Here is a 19,154-nt window from a genome sequence, read left to right as displayed (position 1 = left end):
AGAAGAAGACATAAACCAGCTGTCGCGGCTAGGGCCTGACCGATCGCACACTCGATCGGTCCAGAGTGTTCGACGGTCTTGGGACCGATCAAAGCTGGACCGATCAGGCTATGTCACGATCGGTCCAGAAGACCTGATCGGTCCCGGGACCGATCGAGCTTCCTCGATCGGTCCAGGGACCGATCGGCATGCATGTCCCTTCCTTTTTCTCCCGAACTTCTTGCCTTCGATCGTTGTTTCCATGCAGACCGATCAGATAACACTCAGTAGGCTACTGTTTGGTTACTGATCGGTCACCAGACCGATCCAGATACCCACTGTATCACTGGATCGATCCACTGATCGATCCAGAACTTGGTTTTTGCCCAAACCAAGTCCAAACCAATATCCGGTCAACCTTGACCTCTTGGTACATCATGCTTAACATCCGGTCACTCCCTTGACCTGCTAAGACTCCCCACCAAGTGTCCGGTCAATCCCTTTGACCCACTTGGACTTTTCTCTTCGTGTCAAGTATCCGGTCACTCCCTTGACCTACTTGACCTTCTCAACACCAGATGTCCGATCACCCTTGATCCATCTGGATTTTCCCTTGCCCGGCTTCACTCACCAGGACTTTCCAACTGCCTGGCTTCACTCACCAGGACTTTCCCACTGCCTGGCTTCACTCACCAGGACTTTCACCTAGCTTCACTCACTAGGGTTTTCACAACTGCCTGGCTTCACTCACCAGGACTTATCCGTCTGCCTGGCTTCACTCACCAGGACTTTCCACATCCGGTCCAGAGAACGAGCTACCGAGCCCTCTCTGACCACAGTTCGGGGAACGAGCTACCGAGCCCTCTCCGACTTCCATCCGGTCCAGAGAACGAGCTCCCGAGCCCTCTCTGACCACAGTCCGGAGAACGAGCTACCGAGCCCTCTCCGACTTCCCATGTGCCAAGCTTCCATACTTGGACTTCTCCGTGCCAAGTCTCCATACTTGGACTTTTCCCGTGCCAAGCTCCCTGCTTGGACTTTTCACCATGCCAAACTCCCTGCTTGGACTTTTCACCATGCCAAACTCTCTGCTTGGACTTTTCCCATGCCAAGCTCCCTGCTTGGACTTTTCCGAGTCAGGTCAACTCACCTCGGGTCAACCAGGTCAACCTTGACCACGGGTTGCACCCACAATCTCCCAAGCTTGTATCCTTGTAAAACATCAAGATACAACTTTTCTGTTCACGTCAAACATAACTCGTCAAACATCAAAACACAACTCGAGTCTGGTCAACCAGGTCAACCTTGACCTAAGGTTGCACCAACATCTAACACCAAGAACAACGTCACCCTCAAAGCTTCGAGAGACTAACCCGAGTCGGAATCTTCTCTCGATGATGAGGAAATGGTAATGATGGTAAGAAGATTCAAGAAACTTTGTAAATCTATATCTACTAACCATCCACAGGGGAAAAAGAAAAGGATGATCCGCTGCTACCACTGCGACGAAGAAGGGCATGTCAAGGACAACTGCCCCAAACTGAAGAATAAGGACAAGAAGAAAGGTAAGAAGCCCATCCAAAATGAAAGGCCCTAAAGGCGACGTGAGACGATACATCGTCCCAATCGAAAGTCGAGGCATTCTCCGGACTCGTACTGATGGCGAGTCATCACGACGACGACTGCGATTCAAGCTCTTCCAAGATGAGCATCGAGAGCATCGATGAAGGGGGAGCTTCGTTAGAAGAAAATAGCAGTTCAGGGGGAGACATGGACAACGAGCTCGACAAGGTAAGTCTGGTGCGTTCTCTTCCTCCCGATAAACTTTTTAAGTTTGTTAAGTTATTAACTAAAGGCTGCTGTAAATTAGAAAAGGAAATAAAAAATTTAAAAATAATTTTGGTCAAATCTTGTCCCTTAGAAGAATTAGACAAATCAAAATTGGAAAATGAAAAATTGAAATTAGAAAATCAAATTTTGAAAATTCAAATTGATAACTTGAAAAACTATGCGTGTTCATCTAAAACCAATTTTAGAAGATTTAATAATTTAAATTGGTACTTTAAATATCACCCGGGACAAATTAGGAACATTTAAAGAAAATATGTCCCTAAAAACTTTTTGGTTAATCCAGTAGGTTGGAACCTATATTGGGTTCCTAAATCATGCTTAAACTAAATTTTAAAATTAAAATTAGCACTTTAAGTGAGAAAATTAAATAAATAATTTCTTTATGAGATTTTGTCAATGCTCCAATAACCAAGAAGGCCTAGTGTCTCGCCACGACCTGGAAGTCATAATATTGAACTAAATATTTAATTAACTTACTAATAAAGCATTAATACAAAAATTAATTAATGCTTTAAAAAGGTTATTCAAAATATTTTTTTTCAATTTAGAAATTTACTTACTTAGAAAAATTTCCTTTTTAATTTTTTTTTTAGTAAAAATTGCCTAAGTCAAATTTTTTTACTTAGAAAAATTTTCTTAAAAAAAATTAAGCTAGAAATTTTTTTGTTTTTATTTCAAAAATATTTTTACTTAGAATTTTTTTAACTTAGAAAAACTCTCAAAAATTATTTTTTCCTAAGTTAAAAACTTTCTCTGGAACTAGAAATTTCTGCTTAAATTACTTAGAAAAATTTTCAAATTTTTTAAAACTTAAAACCTTTTGACTTAGAAATATTTTTTCAAAGTCTTTAACCGTTAGATTGTTTTTCTTGGAACCCCATTTTTTTTGTGATCAAAGGGGGAGAAGGAAAAGTATAAGTCTAGGGGGAGGTAGAGGTAGACCAAAAATAAAATTTTCGAGGGGCAAGAGAGGTATAAGTCTAGCGGAAGATTGCTCGAGGAGCAAGAGACGTAGCTAGTGAGGAGGTCGGCACGGGGTGCGACCGAGGGACGAAAACTGAGGATGAGTACGCTGGTGGACGAAAAGGAAGCACGCAGCGATTCCAAGGGACGAGAAGCCGAAGGGAAGCCCGCTCGAGAAGACCGGAACTTGGGTTCAGGTGAGCCCTTTTCCGGATTGCCGAGATCACCCAAGCGAGCGGATCTGGAATGGAAGACCTGGACCAAGGCGAACTGAACCGGAGCAGTGGTCCCCGGATGAAAAAGTCAACATCGGTTGACTTTAGGCTCCGGGGCGCCTGGAACAGCTCGGGGCGCCCGGAGCAGCCCGGGGCACCCGGAACCCTTCCGGGCGCCTGGACCAGACTTGTTGACCAGATTACATCAAACGCGATCTGAACGTTGGTGGATAAAATTTTATCCCCCCTAGGGCGACCGGAACCCTTCGAGGTGCCCCGACCAAGGCTATAAATATTGTCTTGGTCCAGAAGCTTTTCATCATTTCAGAACTTAAACATTCTTTCTACACTTGTACGCTTTTCTGTAGTTTAGCTTCTGTTGTGCGCTTCATTGCTATAAAAGGCTTCTCCGCCTGAAGGAGACACTAGTGCTACGCTTTCTTGGATTAACAACCTCCCCGGTTGTAACCAAGTAAATCTCGGTGTGCCTTTTACTTTTCTGATTTTATTTATTGCTTTTATTTTATGCAAGTGTTAGTTTAAAAGTTCGAGAAGGGTTGGTTTGTTTTTGAATTTGCAGGCTATCCAACTCCCCCCTCCCCTTCTAGCCGGCCGCAACAGTCCTACAGTATTGTTATCTAATGTGTTTAAATGAGATTGTAGGAAAGTCCTAAGTGTACTTAGGCAGAAGTTCTAGCTGCGGTTAGGCAGGTGAAAAATCCTAGGGGGAGGTAACCCTAGGTCCTAGAGGGTAGTAACCCTTGGCGGGAAGTCTTGGCGGGTCGAGGGCTTCGAGCAAAAGTCCTAGAGTTGAGAACTCTAGGTGAAAAATCCTGATGTCGTAAACTTGGTGAAAGACTAGGCGGGTCATGGAGTGGACATCCTGCGGAAAGTCCTGAAGCCTTGGGCGCAGAGCAAAAGTCCAATTGGTCTGGAGGATCAACTGGCAACAGGTAAACTCTCCTGAGTGGAGTAGGTGATGACGCGTTCCCCGGTGAGGGAATAGTAGACGTCGATTTGACCTAGCGTTTTCGGTAGAGAATGTAAAGTCAGAATTGGACAGTCGGTGACTGTCAAATAATCATATTTATTATGTTTAATTGTGCTAACTCTGTTTTGCAGAATATGCTTCTCTGGACTAACACTCTTTTCAGGGACGAAAAAGACCCTCTCGCAGCAAGGCGTGAGGGCGTCCTCATGGAGCTTAAGGGTGCCCTGGATGTTGAGCAGAGGGTGCTCTCATGGAGCTTAAGGGCACCCTAGACACTAGCACAAGGGCATTCTCATGGAGGTTAAGGGCACCCTAAGGCGGATAAACTGTGATCGGATTAGAGCTCATCCACGTTACGGATTTAGCGGGGTTGAGGGCGCCCTCCATGGTGTTGGAGGCGCCCTCCACGAGCTTTATAAGCAGGTCTCGAGCAACAGCAAGGAACATCATCAGAAAGGAGATCCTTCTTTCGTGTGCTACTTAAAGAACGTTCTGACAAAGCCGCAACTAGACTCCAACGACCAGAAACTTCAGATTCGCTATTCTCTTTTATCGTTGGTATATTTTACTGTATTTAATTGTAATTTGAAGTTGTACAGATTTACGAATTGATAGTGATTGTTCACCGAGAGTGATCAACGATCACAGGTCTTGGAATAGGAGTCACCTAAGGCTCCAAACCAAGTAAATCTTGGTGTTTGGGTTGTTTGTTTTAATTTTCCGCTGCGTATTACTTAAAGTTTTCCGACATGAAAAGTGAAAGCCACGAGCGCTATTCACCCCCTCTAGCACTTTCGATCCAACAGTAATAACTCAAGTGGTGAGTTGGTTTGAATTTGATTAATTGGTTTATGAGTTAATTTGGTTTGTTTTCCTTGTTGACAAGCATTATAAATTATTGAGTCTAAGTTAGGTACTTTTGGTAGTCCTCTAACTAACTCATTTACTTTAGTGAGGTTTCTAAAGTTAGTGTGGGACATTCTCCTGTGTCATAGCCAGGTTTTCTCTTTTTGTGTCAAGTGACACTTATGTGAGAGACTGGCTAGATCAATTGTATAAATATTATTATTCTTAAGTCTTTTTAGTTTTATTATAGGGTCTTTCATATGTTTAATTAAGCATTCAATGGATGTAAATATAACCTTATATTCTGAGTCACACAATTGACTAACACGGAGTAAGTTAAATTTAAAATTCTCAATAAGGAGTACTTTCTTAATAACAAAATTAGATTCTAACTCAATGTTACCTATTCCAATTACCTTCAATTTGCCATTGTTTCCAAATGCTACTATTTCTAGTCTTTTTGAAGGTTAGTTTTGTGAACATTGTTTGATTCCCGGTCATGTGTCAAGAGCAACCAATGTCTAATATTCATTTAGATTTCTAAAAAATTTAGGAGAAACAAAAAGTTCAGCTTAAGTGTGAACTCATTTTAACTTGATTGATTTAATTTTAATTTTGACTTAATTTAATTTAGTTTAAATTTTATCCTTATTCTTCTCACCCAGACAAAGGAATCCTATGATTTTGTGAGATAAGTTTAAGTTGAATTTCAGGGTTTGGTTTAAACTTGTGTTAGATTCAAGTTTAGCCTTGAGTTCAGCAAACATGCATTCTTTGAATAAACTTCTAAGTTGTGGTGAGTCATCTGGATATCATTAGAGTAGTTACACCTTCGAGGTTTTCCAAATAGTCTTATCCACTTAACTTAATAACAAAACTTTGGTCTAACCAGCTAGGATTGGTAAGGGGTAAGTTCAGTTAGTTCCACTAATGCACTAGGTCGAAGTCATATCTTCCTAGACATGTATAGACAGAGCTTCTCTAACCTACTATCATCCAAAATTTTTCCAGTGTCATTTTATCAAGTTAAACTTTTATCCCTTTTTGATCTAATTTTAATTACCCTGTCAGGTAACCTATTATTTTGTAGGCGTCAGCTAATTTAGAATCTCCCCCTAAATTATTGAACCTTTAGTTTTAGATTTTAGGTTTATGTCGATTACTTTTATAGTTATAATAGACTTGATGATAATTTGAGTTTGAGTTGGTTTTGTAGTTATTTGATTTAAATTTATTTTTTCGATTTGGATTTGGTTTGGTTGATTTGGCTTTACGTTTTAGATTTTGGTTTGGGTTAGGTTTAGATGGATTTATGTAATGGATTTTGTGTTTCGTCACATAGAATTGATTGAGTCATACTTAGATGGTTAGACATGCTTTTGGAACCCAAACTTTAATTAGATTTTGTTTTGGCTTATGAGTGATATAAATATTTTATTTGTTGAGCTGGACTTATATCTGAGCCCAGACTTATCGTATATAACTTTTTAGGTTTTAAGAATTAAATTCAAGTTTTTTTATCATCCTTTAAGATTATTAATTTCATTTTTTAAATTTGTGTTTTCCTCCTAAGTTTTATACCTTAATTTGAATTTTTATTTTTAATTTCTTCTTTGAGGTATTAATTTTTCTCAAGAAGTGATTCATTTTATTTTTTATATTTAATTAATTTTTTTATTTAATCATGTAATTATTCTAAAAAATTTGGAGGTTAAGATGGAGGATACCTTGTTCGAAGTTTTGGAAATGAGTGCGGACTCGCGACTTGATTCGTCCTCGGACTCGCTTTCTTATTCCGATTCTGTTGCCATCAATTCGAGGTAGTTATGATGCTTCTGATCTTCAATATTTAATTCTTCTGAGAATGACTCGTCCTATGTTGCCTTGAGTGTCTTTTTTTTTTGGTTGATTTGGGTTTGTCGTCTTTCATATTCGAATACTCATTCTTGTAGTGTCCTTTTTTGTTGCACCCGTAACGTATGATCTTTGCCTTTGAGTCACTTGCTTTCATCACCTTTTGTAAGTCCTTCGTGAAATTTTTCTTCCTTTTCTTCGAAGCTAGTGGCCGCATCTGGAGATCTCTGGAATGGATTGAGCTGAAGGAGGCCGAGCATTGCCAAGCTAGATGAGGTCAGGTGTGGCGAAGTCGAGCATGGTCAAGGTCGGGCATGGTCAAGCTTAAGTTGTGGAGTCGGCGGGGGCTATGCTTCACTCGGGCTCCCCTTTGACCGGGCTTGATTACGGTATAGCAGATTTGATTTGTTTGACTTTGACTTACAACTCAATACAACTCTGGATTCCATGAGGCCGACAACATCTGCCACATCAGCCTAACTAAGCTAAATAGAAATAGGGGAACATCACCTTAAACTTGTTATTGAAAGGCCAATAAGGAACTATGATATTACATTTTAAGAATTCCCAAAGGACACACCATATTTTAAAATTTATCAAATGATATATCTAATTTCAAAAATACATTTTTCCAACCTCATTCATTAATTAGATTCGTTATAACGTAAACCATCAGTTGTCCAAAAGTAGTCAGTTGATTAAAAGTAATTCTAGTGTTTATTGTTTCATTTTGCACTTACATGTTTGTGGACTTGCTTTTGTGCTCACTCATGCACTTGTCTCCTTGTCGTGTCTGTCTCGACTCAGACTCAACTGATAAAGTGCATGTTAGGAGATTTTGTTTATTAGGAAACACCAAATGCTACTTGAACCTTTAGTTAAAGTTAACTTTTAACCACATTACCAAAACTAAAATTTTAATATAGACTTTCCTCAAATTTTTCTTCATGCTTATTATTCTTTGATCCTTTTAGGCTTCTCCATTACAGAGTTCACTTCTCCTCTGTCAATATGGTCTTAAATGGAAATTAAAAATGATTTATTTTTCCTACACTTGCTTGAAGTTTTAATCCTTTGGGTGTTCTAGCAGGATATCTTTTATTTTTTCTTTTTCCTTCACCCTCTTTTGTGTTAGAAATTGTTGTCAGGTGGGCTCATATGGCGGGCAAACTGGATAGGTTAATCAAGCCAAACCATTCAAAGAGTAAGTTAGTCATCTGGTATGATCGAACCGTGTTGTATGGGCCAATATGGTCAAGCAGGTCAGTCTAGGTGGGTCAATAGTTCAGTAGGTCTCGTAGAGGTAGGTTCGTTAGTTTAATGGAGTTAGGCAAGTTAGTTGATTTGAATTTGCTAGTCGAACAAGGTGTGGGTTGGTCCAAGCGAATTGAATGAGCACTTAGAGTACCCTCTCTGCCTACTTGACTAGCTTGATTTAGAGAAAGCAAATGTTCTTTTTCCCTATGGAGCCTAATTCCCTTTGGATTTGTCCTTGGAAGGGACAACTCCAGTTTGGTAAGGCTTGAAATCTTGTGTTAATTCACTCAGCCAACTCATTGGTGAGTGAGGAGGTTTAATCTATGCTGTATTTCAGTGACTTTTGTCTATTTTTCTCCAAACAACTAAAACCATGAGAAAGTAAGTACATCTCTCTATAGCGTGTTCAGTGGACAACTCCTTCATTGAGCTAGTATTAACCTAACTAGTAAGTTCATCCCCAGAGATAGACATCTTTGAGAGCAAAGGCATTACTTGTAACTAAAGACAACTATGGAGGGATCTTTCTAAATTAGAGAATGTGTCGAAAGGAAAATTTTTGAATATCACATGATACAATGGTAAATGAGTTAACTTATGTCAATGTAATGTATGTGAAGCAATATAAATTACCTAATATGTCTTGAAACTCTCAATGTGGGACTAAAGTCCATTCACAATGAAATTTTATGTCTCTTCCATCTTTTCTCTATTCACATATATCCAACAGATAGATGGTCTCCAAATCCTCTTCTATATGCTGAGTTTTCTGTACTCTTTTGAATATGTCAATATCCAGAGTTAAGAGTGTGCCAACTGCAGAGTTTTCTGTAAACTTATCATCAAAAGGTTGATTATGTCAGATACCTTCTGTTATTCGAGAGTAGAATTTGCAGTTCATCTTTTTGGCAAATGCAGGTTTAAAGAGACAGATGGTATTTGATTGCTCCAATTTGAGTATTGACTTAAGAGTTTTGTATCAGCATTTTTTTTTTTTTTTTGGCAGCTAAACTAATTTCAGTTTACAAAAAAACTGAAATTGACTGTTTTTTTAGGGCAAACTGAACTAGAGATGATCTTTCCGTTCTGTCTGAATAGTTCTTTCGATTTTGTTCAAGAACTTATTTTATTTTGGAGACATTTTCTCTACTAATTAGTTGGCATGTTTTCCACTACCTCTAGTGGTTCATCCACTCACATGCTTGACATTTTTGTGGTGTTCCTGATCACACTATTTGGATTCGTTTACGCTTGAATCCATGTCGATTTCAGGTTAGAATGGACTTAGTAGACATGAATTTTAGGCTTGAATCCATGTTGATTTGAGGTTGAAATAGACTTGACATTGGTTTGAACAAGACCAATTCGGATAATAACTGAGCCTAACTCATCATATTATTTTCTCCTTGAATTATTTGCTTTAGTATTCCTCTCGAGTTGATAGTTTAATCAGTCTTTTTAGACTCACAACTCAACAATTTCTTTTGTTATATCAGAGTGCCAATCCTTTAGTAGTGACACAACAATTATGCAGACCACGTGAATCATATATGTTGACTAACCCATCACAATCTAATAGGCTCATTATGAATAGTCAAAAGGTGAGGATCTTAATTTGCATAGCTTCCCTTTTTCCCTCATTTACAGGGTTCCATCACACACGAACAGTTTTTGACCAACTTTAGTCCCTATACTTCTATTTGTTAGAGTAATGTTACACGAGGGCTGTTTTCCCCTGGTTGAATTCTTAGCTTTAAAGTTTGATACTAAAGTTGAAAGCAACAACTGAAGGTTTAGTGAAGAAGTTTGTGGATTATGTTGGAAATTTGATTACATCTCAATCCACATAAAAGAATTAAAGCTAACCTATACTCGAGTACACGATCCAAGTAGAGTCAAAAGAAAAGATATTTTTTTAAAAAAAAAGTGGAATTAATATCAAATTATAAAATATGATTCATTTTAAGTATCCATATTATATTAATACATAACAACCCAAGATGCTAGTTCAAATTATCACAATTAGCTGCCATGCATGTGAGTTGAATTCCCATGATCCATCCAATGTTACTAAATTGATTTTCATAATTGCATTTAGTTATTCATAGTGCTTGTCAAGATAAAGATGCTATACCAACTGTAAAGGTTTAGCAAATGTTAAAATATGTTTAAAGAACTCTAAATGAAGGAGTGGTACGCTTTCTATTTAATTAACTAATGCACAAACAAATGTTTACTGCTTATTTCTATTAAAATTTAGTTTAAAAAGTTGTTTTTATTAATGTTTACTATTTTTAGAGTTGCTTTTTAACAAAAAGAATTTCAAGTAAGCATCCTTAATTTTTTAAACTAAATTTATACGAATTTGTTTAAAATGAATGGACACAAATTTATAGTATTGAAGGCAGGATTATAAAACGTTTACTCTTCTTTTCTTCCCTAGAAAAAGTAAGTAATAAAGTCTCTTTCACATATGAGACTGAGAAGTTTTTCCGATTACTATATACAAGAAAAGTGATATCAATCTAAGATTTCGATAAGATTTGCATCTAAAAAAGTAACCCCAACAATTCATTGTTGGAGTCAAAGAACGCAATAAATGGCGATGAGAAAGATGAACCATTGGAGGTGCTCCAATGGCTTTTAAGCATCTATCTAATAGTGAAATATAAGTGATAGAAGAGTTGGAAGGTTTCTTCTCTTTTTCAATCACGACATGATGATGACAATAAAAATGTCCAATTACTTGTCTAATTTTTTTTATTAGAAAGTTTGATTTGAAGATCCAGTCAAATTAAGCTTGACATGTGGACAGTCGAATTCATTGGAATTGTTTTTTTTTTTTTTTTTGACAATAACAATTAGTGAAATTAATGCTTTGGCAATGCGGTTGAAGGGTATTAGTACTTTTATTCTCGCATGCTTAAAACAAGCATGTCCTTCAACCTCTCTTTCCCGTGGTCACTTCTCAAAAAGCCACCTCCATGACCTAAAGGGGAGGGCACATAATGTTACACAAACACTTGAAAGCTTATTCCATGAATGAGCTACCTAGCTTCAATTATAGCCCAATAGCTTAGCTGATCTTGTCATCAAAAGTCCCTCGATGCTAGATTCTCCGGCCAACAAATCAAGTCTAATTGAGAGATTACATTTCATTGATCAAACGTCTAATCTTAGTATAATTTAATGAATCAAGAAGATCTCATGTTAGCTTTGTGATCTCCAATAATTCTTCATGCATGACACTATTGAAAGCACTGGTATCTGTATTCCTTTTCAAAAGAAGACACACAGATGTTATACCACTGCTAGGTTGCAAGAGTACTTGATCGGATAACTTATAATGATGTTTTCTGAATAGAAAAACACTTTGTCTACACAGAACATATAAATAATTGTGAATGGGCTGATAAAAAACTATGCCAAGGACTAACCAATTAATTAATTAAAGACAATGCACAATGGGCAAATGGATCTAAGTCAGTCTAACCTGATACATTGGGTTAATTTGTCGGTCAGTACGCGGTTCGATCAATTGACTATGTTATACATACAGTGGGTTATAAATTCCTAAGTGATCTATTAATGTTTTTTTGTTCTTTCAGTATTTCTCATTCCAAAAGTATCATATTAAACATAAATAAATAAATTGTACAGGTATTTACATGTTGGTGTGGGAAATAACTTGAATGAAAAGAACATCATGCAAAATTTCTTTGACAAATTAAACAAGGCAGTAGGACAAAAGAAGGTGTGTGTGGTCATTTAACATGTCAATATATATAGTAACAAACAATTGGAGAGTTAAAGCAAGAGAACAAGTGTATGGAATCATACTTTAATTAGACATTCATTAGACTAGACAAAGTGTGGTGTGGCTCTATTTTGACACAAATGTGATCAAACAAACTTTGTGTAGCTTTACTAATCCAATAGCAAAAGTGTGTGTGTATATGCGAAATGGACCAAAACTATGGGTAACCTTTTCATCTAAAGATGTAAATGCTTTCTAGGATAAGCAAATAATTATAAACCCCCTTGGAATTTTCTGGATGATATATAATTTGGTTACTGATTCTTTAATTAGTTTCAGGAGATGATTATAAACATACACATCCTGCTACCTAATTTGATGATCAAGTATAAAGGCAGGCAAGGGAGGGCCTTGGCCTTGCATGGGTGTAAATAGTTAGCCCAAAAAAAAGAAAAGGAACTTATTCATGGCCACCGCGCACTGCTCCACCCTCCTCCATGGTCTCTCCCAAACCCCTCAACGCCTCCGAAGAAGGATGTTCGTGACATGGACGCCGGACCAAGAGCTCAACCAAGTTCGCCAAAGGTCCGGCGCCGACATGAAGCGCAAGCTCGAGTGGTACGACCTCGTCGCCCTCGGCGTCGCCGGCATGCTGGGAGCCGGAGTCTTCGTCACCACCGGCCGCGCCGCCCATGACGTCGCCGGCCCTTCCGTCTTCCTCTCCTATCTCGTCGCCGGCGCCTCCGCCTTCCTCTCCTCCATGTGCTACACCGAGTTTGCCGTCGCGATTCCGGTCGCCGGCGGCGCCTTTAGCTACCTCAGAGTAACCTTTGGTAAATTTTACTTTGTCATATACGTAGAATTAACAACAAATTAAATTCAATAAATTAATTAATTATGCATGGAAAATATATAGGAGAGTTCGTAGGTTATTTTGGGGGAGCAAATATTTTGATGGAGTACGTGCTGTCGAACGCTGCGGTGGCGAGGACTTTCACGGAGTACTTGAGCCAGGCTTTTGGGGTGAGCGATCCGAAGTTGTGGAGAGTGGAGGTGGAGGGACTGCCCAAAGACTATAACTCACTTGATTTCCCTGCTGTTGCTCTTGTGCTTCTCATCACAGTTTGTTTGTGCCACAGGTATATATATATCAATTTTAGTTATTCCCATTAATGCTACCTTAATTTTGATTTCCAATATTGATCTTCTTCTTTCTTTTTCTCTTTCTTACCTTCTTGTTGGTGGCATGCACGAACTTAAAAAGTACTGCACTTTTGTTTGCTTATGAGATAGTGGGAGTCAGCTCATATGGAAGGTTCTTTTACGTACCTTAATTTTATAGGTATTCAGTCATTTTTTTATAAAACAACAAAGTTGAATTAATTAAGTAACTCAAGAGGAATTAATTAACAAGTTGCAGTGATCTATATATATATATATGATCTGGAAATTAAACTCTGCACATTAACTATATATTCTAGCTAGTCACTTAATTATGACTTATTTTTGTTAATTATCAGCACGAAGGAGAGCTCGATTGTGAACATTGTGATGACGGCCTTCCATGTAATCTTCTTTGTGTTCATCATCGTCGTTTGCTTCGCTAACGGAAACCATAAAAACTTGATCCAACCCAAAGGATTCGTTCCTTTTGGTGTGGAAGGCGTGTTCGATGGTGCAGCCATAGTGTATGTGAGCTACCTTGGGTATGATTCCGTTTCGACCATGGCAGAGGAGATCAGATGCCCATCCAAGAGCCTTCCCATCGGCATTGCTGGCTCAGTGCTCATCGTCTCCACTCTCTACTGCCTTATGGCCTTAGCCTTGTGCTCCATGATCCCCTACAATGAGGTCGGTTAATTCTATATATATAGCTTAATTAATTAATTAATTAGCACATATTATATATATATATAGCTTAATTTCCCAGTCCAGGCCAGTGCACTACTCCAGTAAATTAAGTTAATTAGTTTGGTTGATGAATAATTGTTTAGATATTGAGCGATGCCTCTTTCGCGGCGGCCTTCAGGAACACAGTGGGGTGGAAATGGATGGGCAACCTTGTGGGAGTGGGAGCAAGCTTGGGCATCATCGCCTCGCTGCTGGTGGCCATGCTTGGTCAGGCGAGGTACTTGTGCGTTGTGGGTCGGGCTCATCTCGTGCCATTTTGGTTGGCTAAAGTGCATCCCTCCACGGGGACTCCCATCAACGCCACCATCTTCTTAGGGATATGCACCGCATGCATTGCGCTCTTCACAGATCTCCAAGTGGTTATAGAGATGATATCGATCGGGACTCTGCTGGTGTTCCTACTAGTGGCCAACGCGCTCGTCTACAGGCGTTACGTGAAGTTGCTCGACAGCAGTGACCCCCGCCCCACCTTACTGTTCCTTGCGCTGCTCACCTCCTTCTCTATCGGCTTCTCCCTCTCGTGGAAGCTGAACGAAGGGAACTACTGGGGGCTCGCTTTATTCGGCATCTCCACCATCGGCATCACTGCATTATTCCACTGCAAGATGCCGTGCCATCAGGGCGGCACTGCCGAGTGGGCTGTCCCACTCATGCCATGGCCGGCAGCGGCCTCTATCTTCCTCAGTGTGTTTCTGATGGCCAGCCTAGACAAGAGATCCTTTCTCAGGTTTGGCTTGTGGAGCTTCCTCGTCACGTTGTTCTATGCGTTGTACGGTGTCCACTCCGCGTTTCATGCAGAGGAGATGGGGGTCGAAAGGGGATCAACTTCTGAGGGCAATCATGTCGACCAATCTTTTCAGAAGCAGCAGCAGCATGCCAAAGGCGACGTAGTATAGGTGTTTTAGCTAGCTAGCTGACCACTTTGTAAGAATCACATACCCAAAACGAAATCCAAAACGAAAGCAAAAGCAAAATAACTAGTGCAGGCTTTCCATATGAGCATTTCCTACAATAATCCATTATATCAAACTTTAAACATGGAATATGCTTGGACGACTCACTATCGATTGTAACTCGATCTCATCATTAATTCTTTCCTGAACAATGTTTTCAAATTAAATTTGGTACATAACTTTCAGAGGAAATGTAAGCAGTTCTAACTTAACTTCATAATAAGTGAATAATATACAGAGAATAGCAAATTTATGCTACTGCATGATCCACATTCGTGTTTCAAACCTCTTTTCATATTAAATAAAATGGATAATTAAGGACCACCGTGCACGGTGAGTTTGATGATAAAATATGGAATCGTAACTGAAGTGAGGATAGAAATGCCCGGGCCACTATACGTCTGAGCTGCTGGACCATAAGTGAAAATACTGACAGCAGAGCATCAGTTTGGCAGAGCAGTCCAAGTCACCACTCTACTTTTCAGTGGTTTACAGTTAGTTTTCCAACTTGATTTACAAGTACCGCATCCACAGCCGACTGTTGTTCCTCGCCTTTATGGCTGTAAGCTGTCGTGGAACCCACTGAATACTGTCAAGTGAAACCTTGGCAGAAGTATAAATGTCCTTAGATATAGCAGCTAGGGACCAGACGAATCAATGTCATTGTATGAATGAGAACCATAACAGCCTAATGATGATATTCGTATTAATAAGATGCAAATAAATAAATCTTTCCTTTTACACAGTGAAAAGCAATGCCATCAAAATCAATCGGTTGCATTGACTGAGGTTCCCACTTGGCCAAGAGCTGGCCACTGACTTGATCTTGCAGTCCTTGCCGGATAGCTATAGTCAATTCGTTCTCAACTATAACATGAACGAGATTGACAAGCCACTGCCCGAGCTACTTAGTATGTTACGAACTGCTGAGATTAACCTTAAGAAGGTTAAGTCCATTCTGATGGTCCAGAAGCACAAGGGCAAGGGCAAGCCCAAAGGTAAGGGAAAGTCCCAAACCAAGGGCAAAGGCAAGGCACTGAAGCCTAAAGGAGGGGTCGCCAAGGATGCTACCTGCTTCCACTGCGGTCAGACCGGGCACTGGAAGAGGAACTGCAAGGTATACTTGGAGGATCTTAAGAAGAAGCGAAGTGAGACTTCCACTTCAGGTATATATGTTATAGAAGTCAATCTATCTATTTCTACATCATGGGTATTAGATACTGGATGTGCTTCTCACATTTGTACTGATGTGCAGGCGCTGAGAAATAGCAGAGCATTGGCAAAGGGCGAGGTGGACCTACGAGTAGGCAATGGAGCACGGGTGGCTGCTGTTGCTGTAGGAACTTATCAGCTATCTCTGCCCTCTGGGCTTGTACTAGATTTAGATGATTGTTGTTATGTGTCTGTTCTTACTAAGAACATAGTTTCAGTTTCTTGTTTAGACAAGAAAGGATACTCTTTTATAATAAAAGACAAAAGTTGTTCTGTTTATTTGAAAGATATGTTCTATTGTAGTGCACCACTAATAAACGGACTCTATATTCTAGACCTTGAGAGCTCTATCTATAACATTAGTACCAAGAGGTTCAAGTCAAATGACATGAACCAAACCTACCTCTGGCACTGTCGCTTAGGTCATATAAATGACAAGCGCTTATCCCAGCTCCATAAGGATGGTTTGCTAGACTCATTTGATTTAGAATCATATGAGATATGCGAGTCATGCCTACGAGGCAAGATGACCAAGATCCCCTTTAGTGGGCATAGCGAGAGAGCAACTGATTTGTTAGGACTCATACATAGTGATGTATGTGGCCCTTTCAATGTTGCTGCTAGAGGCGGTTATAGGTACTTCATCACATTTACTGATGACTTCAGTAGATATGGTTATGTGTATTTGATGACACATAAATCTGAATCCTTTGAAAAGTTCAAAGAATTCAAAAATGGAGTACAGAACCAACTTGGCAAGAGTATTAAAGTACTTCGATCAGATCGAGGTGGTGAATACTTAAGCCATGAGTTTCGTGACTACTTAGCTGAGTGTGGGATTTTATCTCAACTCACTCCTCCTGGAACACCACAGTGGAATGGTGTATCCGAAAGGAGGAATCGTACCTTATTAGATATGGTACGATCTATGATGAGTCACACAGATCTTCCGACATATCTATGGGGATATGCTCTAGACACGGCAGCTTTCATACTCAACCGAGTTCCATCAAAGGCCGTGATAAAGACACCATATAGGATATGGACTGGGAGAGATGCCCAGGTGTCTTTCATGAGGATTTGGGGTTGTGAGGCTTACGTACGACGTCAAGTCTCAGACAAATTAGGACCCAAATCCGACAAGTGTTATTTCATTGATATCCCAAGGAAACTAAGGATATTATTTCTACATTCCCAGTAAGACAAGATAGTGAAAGACTGGGGTCTTTCTAGAAAAGGACTTTGTTTCTAGAAAGACTAGTGGAGCGCGATCTTGAAGAAGTTCAAGATGCGAACAATAGCATTGATGTCTCAATGGAAATTGAACCGAACCACAAAGTGTTGTGGATGATGTTGTTCCACAAGGAGTTGATGAACTAAAGTAGACATACCTCTTCGCAGTCTGATAGGGTCGTCACCGAGAGATACTCATTTCTCTTGTCCGACCATGATGACATTGTGCTCATAGAGGATGAGCCTACCACCTATCAAGAAGCTGTGATGAGACCAGATTCAGAAATGGCTAGAAGCCATGAGATCCGAGATGGAATCCATGTACACCAACCAAGTATGGACTTTGGTTGATCCACCGAAGGGGTAAAACTCATTGGGTGTAAGTGGGTCTTTAAGAGAAAGGGCCTTCTAGAAGGAGTCGTCAAAGGTTTCGAACGAAGTAAATTCTCTTGTCTTTCTGTGTGGATGTTTACTTTCCGCTGCGTTACTTCTCCGATAGTTGTTACGATTCCGATAATAGAACGATTTTAGCCACGAGCGCTATTCAAACCCACCTCGAGCGCGTGTCGATCCAACACTTGGATCTATAATGATAAACATCGTTTGCGATCCAAGTCTCCGATAGGTCTATTTATGGACTAAAGCAAGCTTCTCGGAGCTGGAATCTTCGATTCGATGATGCAATCAAACAGTTTGGTTTCATCAAGAATGAAGATGAGCCTTGTGTCTACAAGAAGGTTGTAGGGGACATAGTTGTCTTCCTCATACTGTATGTGGATGACATACTGCTCATTGGGAAGGACATCCCTATGCTTCAATCTGTCAAGACCTGGCTAGGGAGTTGCTTCTCAATTTTTACAGAAAATCACAGAAGGTATATTTTTCATAAAAATACAAACGAACTCGTACAAGTCTTTGCACGTGGCTCTGATGCTGTAGGAACTTATCAGTTATCTCTGCCCTCTGAGCTTGTACTAGATTTAGATGATTGTTGTTATGTGCCTGCTCTTACTGAAACTATGTTCTTAGTAAGAGAAAGGCACGACACGCAGGCCGTGGGGAAAAAAATAAAAATACAGCACACACAATCATATGACGGCACGCAGGCCGTATTATGAATTACAACACAAATCCAATCTTATTGGGTATTTTGGGCCATGACTATCACAAATTAATATATAATTCAAAATTATATATTTTTCATAATTTTAAAATAATTTTTTTTTACAATTTTTATGAGTAATTTTTTCGTAGAAGCGAAGCACAAGTGTCTCGGCACTTGTAGGCTTCGGCTACCGGAAAGTTTTCTTTTAAACGGCTTCATTTTGCCCCAAATCCGTTTGGGACAGCGGGGTCGGGTGCCATTAGATCGCAAAGGAGCAACTCACGATGGTTAGATCGTGGGTAGGGGCATTGCCCCTAACCCCGCAAGGGAATTTGCTTCGCGATTGCACCCGAAATCGCTAAAAACGAACCCGCCAGGAAGATTTTTCCGAAACGGCAATGTCTCGACCCAAATCGTTTTGGGACAGCGGGTTTAGGCGCTGTTGGATCGCAAAGGAACCCTCGCGATGGTTAGATCACGGGTAGGGGCGCTGCCCCTGGGCCCCGCAAGGGGATCCGTTCCGCGATTGCGCCCGAAACCGCTAAACGGGACCGCCGGGAAATTTTACTCATAAAAATTGTAAAAATTATTTTTAAAATTACAGAAAAATTATGAAAATATATAATTTTGAATTATATATTAATTTGTGATAGTCATGGCCCAAAATACCCAATAAGATTGATTTGTGTTATAATTCATAATACGACCTGCGTTTTTTTTTTTTCTCCCACGGCCTGCGCGTCGTGCCTTTCTCTTATTCTGGTTGTAAATTAGATTTAGACTCGAATGTAACTCGAGTTTCAAATTGTAATGTACAAATTGGAGCGGTGGAGGGTCCACACGAGACGGAGTTCCGAGGCGGGCACGAGCAACACAAGGTGGTCAAAGGGAGGAGCTTGGAGAAGCTGTTGACCCTAGGTTGACCATTCGATCTTCTCATTGGCTTGAGAAGATCGTAGTAGGGTCATGACTAAATCACAAATAGATTAATTAATTAATTGTTATGTATCTGATGCATGTTTAATAA

General features: G+C 39.8%; 1 protein-coding gene and 1 long non-coding RNA gene across 2 annotated transcripts; one reads left to right on the top strand and one right to left on the bottom strand.

The window, feature by feature from the left end:
- Positions 1 to 12,012: 12,012 nt before the first annotated feature.
- On the bottom strand, positions 12,013 to 12,813 carry LOC122052806. The gene is made up of 2 exons (XR_006132100.1): positions 12,677 to 12,813; positions 12,013 to 12,541 (listed from the first exon to the last, which is right to left on the bottom strand). It is a non-coding gene; the product is annotated as an uncharacterized LOC122052806 (long non-coding RNA).
- Positions 12,180 to 14,699, top strand: LOC122052805 (cationic amino acid transporter 6, chloroplastic-like). Its single transcript, XM_042614516.1, has 4 exons — positions 12,180 to 12,546; positions 12,630 to 12,852; positions 13,234 to 13,564; positions 13,708 to 14,699. Exons 1-4 carry the CDS (start codon positions 12,180 to 12,182, stop codon positions 14,518 to 14,520), a joined length of 1,734 nt encoding a protein of 577 aa, XP_042470450.1. The 3' UTR covers positions 14,521 to 14,699.
- The last annotated feature ends 4,455 nt before the right edge of the window (positions 14,700 to 19,154 follow it).

This window comes from Zingiber officinale, chromosome 3A, assembly GCF_018446385.1.
Source record: "Zingiber officinale cultivar Zhangliang chromosome 3A, Zo_v1.1, whole genome shotgun sequence".
Lineage (NCBI taxonomy): Eukaryota > Viridiplantae > Streptophyta > Magnoliopsida > Zingiberales > Zingiberaceae > Zingiber > Zingiber officinale.
Note: the sequence above shows the minus strand (reverse complement) of the source record. Positions and strands in the feature narration are given on the sequence as shown.

What these genes read in the sequence shown, in the direction of transcription:
- LOC122052805 (XM_042614516.1), top strand. Translation starts at nt 12,180, where the DNA reads ATGGCCACCGCGCACTGCTCCACCCTCCTCCATGGTCTCTCCCAAACC. An exon ending in CTACCTCAGAGTAACCTTTG is followed by an intron (nt 12,547 to 12,629) that starts GTAAATTTTACT and finishes GAAAATATATAG; the next exon opens with GAGAGTTCGTAGGTTATTTT. An exon ending in CCATGATCCCCTACAATGAG is followed by an intron (nt 13,565 to 13,707) that starts GTCGGTTAATTC and finishes ATAATTGTTTAG; the next exon opens with ATATTGAGCGATGCCTCTTT.